Source organism: Podarcis melisellensis (assembly GCF_964234715.1).
Source record: "Podarcis melisellensis genome assembly, chromosome: 2".
NCBI lineage: Eukaryota > Metazoa > Chordata > Lepidosauria > Squamata > Lacertidae > Podarcis > Podarcis melisellensis.
In genome coordinates, this window is record NC_138529.1 from 63,705,101 (window position 1) to 63,713,624 (window position 8,524).

Here is an 8,524-nt window from a genome sequence, read left to right on the forward strand (position 1 = left end):
AGAGTCCCGGGGAGGACGAAGGGGGTTTGGGAGGTTGCGGTGTGGTCGGAAAGGGCGTTTGTGGTCCGAGGATGGAAAGAGAGTGGGTTTTGTAAAAGAGCGGGGAGAGGGGCGGCTGCCCCACAGACGGTTTCTGTGGGTCCCTCGCCGTGTGTCACACACTCGAAGGTGGGGGGAGGAAAAGGTGGAGGTTTCCTTGGGGGGAGCTGGGAAAGGCTATAAAAGGGGCGAGGGGAGGAAGTGTCCTGCTGACAGCCTGCTTTGCAATGTCCCTTTAAGGCAGGTGGATAAGCCCAGGGTCGGATAGGCCGGGGGGGGGGAGGGCTTCGCAAAACCCGGGCGAAGTAGCCCAGAGGCGGGGAGGGTCGCTGCCCGCCTGCCTTCGCTTTCTCTCCGCGGGGCTGGGGGGAGGCTGCGATGAATGGTTTCAGCACTGAGGAAGACAGTCGGGATGGGCCTCCCACCACCCCTTTCTACGGACAGAGTTGCTGCCTCATCGACGACGGGGACCGCTGCGTCCGCCCGGCTGGCAATGCCTCCTTCAGCAAGAGGATCCAGAAGAGCATCTCCCAGAAAAAGCTGAAGCTGGATACTGACAAAAGCGTGAGTTGTGCTGGGGTGAGGGGTGGGATTGCCTCGATGTGCTGCATTTCTCTGTGTTTGCCCTTTCCTGAGAATAATCTCAGATGATGTTGGTGTTGATCTATTAGCTAGCTGCTGCAGCAAAAGCTTCGAAAGGTTTGTGGAGGCTTTTGGTTGCAGTTTTCAGGCCACCCATAGTTGGAGATGAGCAGTGCTTTAGCAGTACACAAACTGCATTCACTGTAACTTACAATAACTATAACTGGTTTTTAAAAAATAGTTGAAATGAGAGCATGTTGCCTCTACTGTACTTATGTCTTATGTTTCTAGCGTGGAAACCCACGTAGATAGAGATTTTGCTTCTTTTTTGTTATAGGAAGAGAGTCTACAACATCTTATGTGGTCTCTAACTACATACCATATTTTTGTCCAGTCTAGCTTTATAAAGTTATGCTGAGTAAAAGAGAGAGAGAGAGAGAGAGAGAGAGAGAGATCATGCATACAAATATAATAATAGAAATGGGAACAACAATTAACCAACTTAATTCAGAGTGGAAATACACTTTAATCTTATTACAGATAGGTAGCCGTGTTGGTCTGCCATAGTCAAAACAAAAAAAAATTCCTTCCAGTAGCACCTTAAAGACCAACTAAGTTAGTTCTTGGTATGAGCTTGGTATGAGCTTTCGTGTGCGTTCTTCGTATCTGAAGAAGTGTGCATGCACACGAAAGCTCATACCAAGAACTAACTTAGTTGGTCTTTAAGGTGCTACTGGAAGGATTTTTTTTGGTTTTGACTTTAATCTTATGATAGAGTGATATTAATTGCACAAAGTTCACAACACTTTGCAGATTAGGGAAGACAGCATCATGTCTGGTCGAGGTAAGAAGCTATAACCAGTTTTGAGCTTTTAAGAGCAAGGGTGGAGGTGTCTATAATGCTATGTAAATATATAGCACTGGTATATAGAGGACATTTATCAGTGGCAGTTTGAGGAACCAATAAAAGATCCACTTCTTTGTCAAAGGCTATACAGTATTACTGTTTGTTATTGATACTGTGTGGCATTACTGCTGGGAGCGGTTGTATGTACAGTATTTATAATTGGCTGGTGTGCCTCTGCAGATTTCAGGCTGTGCTGTTGCTTTGAAAGGGCTGGTTTTAAAAACCTGCTAAATCTCCAACCCTGAAGTAACAAAAAACTTTAATATGGTACAGCAAATGCACAAGAGTCCTGTGGAACTGTAGTGTAAGCTTTCATGGATGTTATCAGATGTTATCACTAGAATGATAACTGTAATGCTCTGGAGACAATGAAATAGTCCTCAAGTCTCAAATTATGGTTAATGAAATTTACTGCCTCATTGTCCCTGCTCTGTACATGCATGGAGCAGCCAAAGGCCATATAGGTAACTGATGTGCTGTCAGACTAAAAAATAAGTAAGTTATACAGAAGTAAGTCTGGTATAAATTTACCTTTATATTTCAAATAATAATAAACTCTCACTATACTGGGTGCCCTGTTATGTAACTTACCAACTTCCACCACACTTGGATCTTTTTCTTTTGCAAGCTGATTTGTAGACAATTATTCAGTGTCCCAAGCTAGGAACTAATGCTCAATAAATACTTTCAAATAATTTCTCAGCTCATATTTTGGGGTTCTGGAATGCCAAGTCCCATTCTGAAACTATAGAAGGGAGAAATTTCTGTTGGAGGAATAAATTCATCTGCTCCATGTACAGCTCCACGTTCTAAGCCACAACTTCAGTTTCCCAGACTTCAGCTTATTTACCTCTGCAAGTCCTTATTGGAGGAACTGCTTCCCTTTCTGGCAATAGGAAGGCATGTGGGTGGGAATGAGTGGAGAACTATTTCCTTGGTGTGGACTGCTGTTAGCACTACTGCAGCAGCCTGCCATAAACCACAAATACTTATTTTTAAATGAGCTACCTTTGCCCCTCAATATATCAGGGACGGAGAAAGGGTGGAGTAGGCCCCATGATATTTAAGTGGGTTGCTGGTATTCTCCCTCTCAGCAGCCTGCAGGTTAATAGAGAAACAAATCCCCCCTCCCAAAAAAAGTCCAAGTCAGTGCTAGTGATATTTTGCAGCTTAATTAAATGTAATTGCATCACTGTAATCTTCCACTCTGCTATATTGTGACCACTGTACTATTTCACTGCATTTTTTTTTAATTTTAATTGTTAGGTAGGACATCTGTATATATGTGATTTCCACAAGAACTTCATTCAGAGTGTTCGAAACAAAAGAAAGAGGAAGACCAGTGATGATGGGGGAGACTCTCCAGAGCATGAGATTGATGTCCCAGAGGTACATAGCATAATTAAATTGGAGATGGTTGCAGTTTCTGTTTGACCCTGATTGAATTTTCATTCATCTTGGTCAACCTCGTGGGGGACCGTTTTCAGCCTGAGGGTTGCAGTTTCTCATGAACAACCTTCTGCAGGCCACATACCAGTGGTGGGTGGGGCCAAGGCATTAGTGGATGGTGCAACAAGTGTAATAATAATAATAATAATAATAATAATAATAATAATAATAATAATTTATTTATACCCCGCCCATCTGGCTGAGTCTCCCCAGCCACTCTGGGCGGCTCCCAATCAGTGTTAAAAACAGTACAGCATTACATATTAAAAACTTCCCTGAACAGGGCTGCCTTAAGATGTCTTCTGAATGTCAGGTAATTCTTTATCTCTTTGACATCTGATGGGAGGGCGTTCCACAGGGCGGGCGCCACTACCGAGAAGGCCCTCTGTCTGGTTCCCTGTAGCCTCACTTCTCGCAATGAGGGAACCGCCAGAAGGCCCTCGGCGCTGGATCTCAGTGTCCGGGCTGAACGATGGGGGTGGAGACGCTCCTTCAGGTATACAGGACCGAGGCCGTTTAGGGCTTTAAAGGTCAGCACCAACACTTTGAATCGTGCTCGGAAACGTACTGGGAGCCAGTGCAGATCCAATGTTTCTGCAGCCGCACCCCACACCCCTCTATCTTCCATCCAGGCAAGCAAAAGGCACACTTCAAGAACACATTCCAGTCAGTTAAAAGCATTTGATGAGAGGGCAGAGCCACAATGTAGAATAGAGTATGAAGGGTTGTGGTCTGGAAATAATCCCAAAAGACATGAACCACCAGATGTGAGGGTCCTCACTCCTGATCTACAGCCTGAAGGTTACATAGTAAATAAGTAAGGTTATAATGCCTGTGCCTTCACCTCCAACAGCCTCTTATTGTTTAGGAAATTTAATTTGTAAGAACAGGTTGCTTTTGGAGAAAACAGAGCTCTTGTAGGCTACGCACAACTAATCTGCTTTCCTGCAAAATTTAGTGTACTTTTGTACTACTCTATAAAGAAACTGTCCATCACATTTTTGTATCATATCCCCTACTGTGGTGATTCTAACTCATCTGATCATCTATCTCAGGAAAGACCTGTGTGTCAGGAGTTGTTCTGGCCCAGATACTGTCACCAGGTCTGCTCCTAGAATGGAACAGAGGGGTAGGGCAAGACAGCCAGAACTGACATGGGTCAAATGGGGCTACTCTTTTAGACAGCGCTAACCAGCATAGACAAAACAGCAACTGCATTACAGTGGTACCTCTGGTTACGTACTTTATTCGTTCCGGAGGTCCGTTCTTAACCTGAAACTGTTCTTAACCTGAAGCACCACTTTAGCTAATGGAGCCTGCCGCCATGCCGCCGCCGCCCAATTTCTGTTCTCATCCTGAAGCAAAGTTCTTAACCCGAGGTACTATTTCTGGGTTAGCGGAGTCTGTAACCTGAAGCGTATGTAACCTGAGGTACCACTGTATATGGACTGTAACTTGTGCTTGAGCTTCCTTTTCCCTTTCCCTTGTGTGTCATGCATTTTTAGACTATGAGCCTAAGGGTAAGGACCATCTTGGTCCTGATTTTTTTAGGTCACTCTTAGAGCCTTTGGGGCAGGATATAAGGTAGGGTATAAAAAGCTTAAATAAATAATAAATAAGCAAGTGACAAACTTGTTTACAGAAGAGAAAGCTCTGGATAAGAGATATGCTTTTGATTCTTACTTAGTGCTTGAAAAGCCTGCTCTTTGTGACAAAGACTTTCATAAGTTATGATGCTTTTTGTACTTCTCAAATTATGATTGAAACACAAGTAATTAAAAATGCAACTTCTTCAACAGGCTATATTTTATTTAGTTAGTTAGTTATAAAAACATTTTTATACTGTATTAAAAAACACCACAGCGTTTTACAGCAATATAAAAAGCATAAAACAGACAATAAATAATAAAAAGTTAAAAGCAGAAGGAATTTTTAAAAATCAGTGGCCCATCTTGGGGGGTGCACTCTTAATTGCCTGCATAAACCTGATGGAATAGAAAAAGTTTCCAACAGGCATTTAAAAGTTGGCATAGAAGGCATTCACATGTACATAGCAGCATATCAATAAAAGAAGTGCTAGGGATTATTTGAACATCACATTGTATTAACTTTGAATGAAAGTTAAATAAGGATATAGGGTTGCATCCAGAGCTCCCCTCAGTGATTTGAAGCACTTCTTCCATTTCCAGAGTAGACTATTGTGGAATAGCGGTTCCTGCAGGAGGAGGAGATTTTCACCAATTTTACACTACCACCACCCACATTTATCTGAACGGTCCCCCTACACTCTGGAGCATGGGACCTGCAGGTGAGAAGGGTAACTGGTGAAAATTTATCTCCCTCCCTCCAGCAGCCTATGAGCAAGTTAGAAACCAAGGCAGCTGCCTTACGCTGAGTGAGACTATTGGTCCACCTAACTTAGCATTGTCCATGCTGACTTACAGTGGTTCTCCAGGGTTTCAGACAGAAATCGCTCCCAGAACAATCTGCTTATACTGGAGATGAAATGCATGATTCTCTGTGTGCAAAGCATGTGCTCTACCACTGACCTCTGGCTTGCCCTCTCACAGGAACTCTGGATCCAAGCCTTAATCTTTTAAGAGGGCAAATAAGAATAGTCTAATGTGACCCTGCTGTATCACCAAAGAAATTACTGGGATAGTGTATTCTCATCACTTCACCAATATGGTGGCTACAATCCAGAGAGCACATACAAAATGGAGAGACCATTCTGTTGAAAGTACAGGGAAGTAAGGTGCTTGCAGAGCTGTTGGTGTCCCACTATTTATATCCTAGTTACCTGTTTTGTGTATCTTGAACAGGAATTCCTTGCCTTAAAACAGGTGATGTTTCTTACTGATTTCTTCTTAGAGTAGATGCATATTTTTAAAAAGACTATGCCTTTTAACTATCAGTCATGCCATCTTTTTTGCAGGTCGACTTGTTTCAACTTCAGGTAAACACACTGCGTCGTTATAAAAGGCATTACAAGTTGCAAACCAGACCTGGCCTGAATAAAGCTCAGCTGGCAGAAGTAAGTTGGCTAGCAAGCTTCTGTGCTTTCATTATATGAACCGTGCTTACCCACCACAACCAAACCTATTTATTTTTATTATAGATAGGTAGCCGTGTTGGTCTGCCATAGTCAAAACAAAAAAAATCCTCCCAGTAGCACCTTAAAGACCAACTAAGTTAGTTCTTGGTATGAGCTTTCGTGTGCGTGCACACTTCTTCAGAAAGCTCATACCAAGAACTAACTTAGTTGGTCTTTAAGGTGCTACTGGGAGGAATTTTTTTATTTTTATTATAGTAATGCTGACTTGTAATTGTAGCTACTTATTGTAGCTACACATTGTCAGTATGACACCACTGCCTTCAACTGTATACTTAACACTTCTCAAAGGGTAAAATGTGAAAGGACCTAGAATGCTCCAGCTAATAAAGTAAGCTGATTTTCTTCTCTTATTGTTCAAGTTTTTTGAGGGGGGGAAACCACCACCAAATAACATTCTTTTGTCTACATATGTTGCATCAGTCACATGTCATATTAATCCATAGTTTAAATTAAACTATGGTTTAATATGAAAGAGTAGCATGCCTGTGCACATCACATTCCTCAAGTCCCTGTGATGCTCCCCCACTGCTCCTTGCTTTCCTGAACAAAGGAAAACAGTCTAGAGGCTGGTCTGCCATTACATATGAACCAGTGTTTATGGTTTGTTTTACTAACAAAATATGATAGTAAGTTGAGGTTTGTTCTTAATTTACTTTTGCCTGTGTCTGTGTCTTTTGCCTGGCACAGGAGCATTGACAGTTAACAAATTGAGGATTTGATTCAGTTCTTGAAAGTGTTGGCCAGTACCTAAATTACAGGTCCATTAAAAAGAAAATTGAGGAAACTGTTGGCAAAAGCACATGTTCGTTTAAGGAAATTGTGCTTTTCTTCCAGGCCATGCTTTTTTTACCAACACCAAACATTATTATTATTATCATTATTAATAAAATTGTACACCGCCCTTCATCTGAAGATCACAGGGGCAGTTCACAACATCAAAATACAAAATGAGAACCCAAAATACAAAGTACAAACCAATACCCTCCTCTCACAAACACCAGGCTATCAACCAGGCTTGAAGTTTTGTATGATTTATCAACTGACATCTATAATTGTTCAAGTGAGCAATCTCTGTTTTACACTGTAGGACATTGTTTCTCATAGGCTTCTGCAAGGTGTTGTTATGTGTGCTATAGGTTCATTTTCTGCTTTGCATGTCATAGGAAATATCAACTGTTGTTTCTCTTTAGCGTTCCATGAAATATTGAGATGAAAAGAAATTTCAAACACATTCAACATGCAGTAGACCTTGGAGAGCCAGCTGTGACTAAACCACAGCCAAGGGATAGGGAGCCTGTGGTCCAGATGAAGTCCAGATGTTGGACTATAACCCCATGGTCCCTGACTATTGTCCTGGCTTATGGGAGTTGGGAGTTGAATAACTTCTGGGTGACTGCATGTTCTCCATCCCTGCTACAGACCATGTGCTAGCTCTATATTACAAAACTTTCCAATTTTCTTGTCCTTTCAGACTGTCAGCCGTCACTTCAGGAACATCCCAGTGAATGAGAAAGAGACACTTGCCTACTTCATATACATGGTAAAGAGTAACAAGAGTAGGTTGGATCAGAAGTCAGAAAGTAGCAAACTTGAATGAAGATCAGGCAGGTTTTGGACACAATCGTATGTGAATTTGAAGAAGCATTGGGTGCATTATGAATACAAAAGAGTTAACATTTTTGTAAATTTAAGTGCAAACTAGAAATTATACAGAAAACTTTTGGTCCAGAATATTAGAATACATGAATATATGTGATGATTCCAGAATTTTCAAAGCCTAATACTTGACTGAAGGGATGGAGATCACAGGAAAAATCAAGAAGTCAAATATAATGCCTGTCCACAGGATTAAAATTAATCTCTTGATTATAAGTCACATGTGATAAGAGTTCATCATTCTTTCACTGGATCATACCATATCCATATAGGGCTCTAGGACTTACTTGGTCCAGGTCAGGCATGACACTGGAATTTTGATTCAAAATCTTGGTCTGGGGTTCCTCTTTTTAAGTGTGGTCACCACTTGTATTTAATACAGGATTACTTGCTTTGAGACTAAATATGTATGGGTGCTAGAAGTTTTTAAACCTCGCCTTTTTGTATGTATATGGTCTTGATAGAATACTAAAACTGTCCAACTCTGCTTATTTGCTACTGGAACTTCTATTTTGTGAATTCACAAAAGTTAAAATGTTAAATGTTCAGGTGTTGTTGTTTTTAAAAAAGCATCATTAGAATTTAGACATGCTATCCAATGCTCTTGCAAAGTTCAGTGCACAAATTTAATTCTGTTTTTTCACCATACTAAAAATGACTTTATTTAAGTTACTGTGGGCCATTGATCAATATTTAAAGCACCAGATTAACAGCACAATTTTATATATATCTACTCAGAAGTAAGCCCCATTGAGTTCCACTGGTCTACTTCCAGA

At 41.3% G+C, this 8,524-nt stretch overlaps 1 protein-coding gene across 2 annotated transcripts; it reads left to right on the top strand.

The window, feature by feature from the left end:
• The first annotated feature begins 350 nt into the window (after window positions 1-350).
• SAP30L (SAP30 like) lies at window positions 351-8,235 on the top strand. Of its 2 annotated transcripts, none has more exons than XM_081901157.1 (4): window positions 351-603; window positions 2,795-2,917; window positions 5,913-5,933; window positions 7,564-8,235. In XM_081901157.1, the coding sequence occupies exons 1-4, from the start codon at window positions 418-420 to the stop codon at window positions 7,687-7,689; spliced, it is 456 nt and encodes a 151-aa protein (XP_081757283.1). In that variant the 5' UTR covers window positions 351-417; the 3' UTR covers window positions 7,690-8,235. The 2 variants fall into 2 exon arrangements, with proteins under 2 accessions (XP_081757283.1, XP_081757282.1); XM_081901156.1 differs by having other exon boundaries at window positions 369-603; window positions 5,913-6,011.
• Window positions 8,236-8,524: the final 289 nt, after the last annotated feature.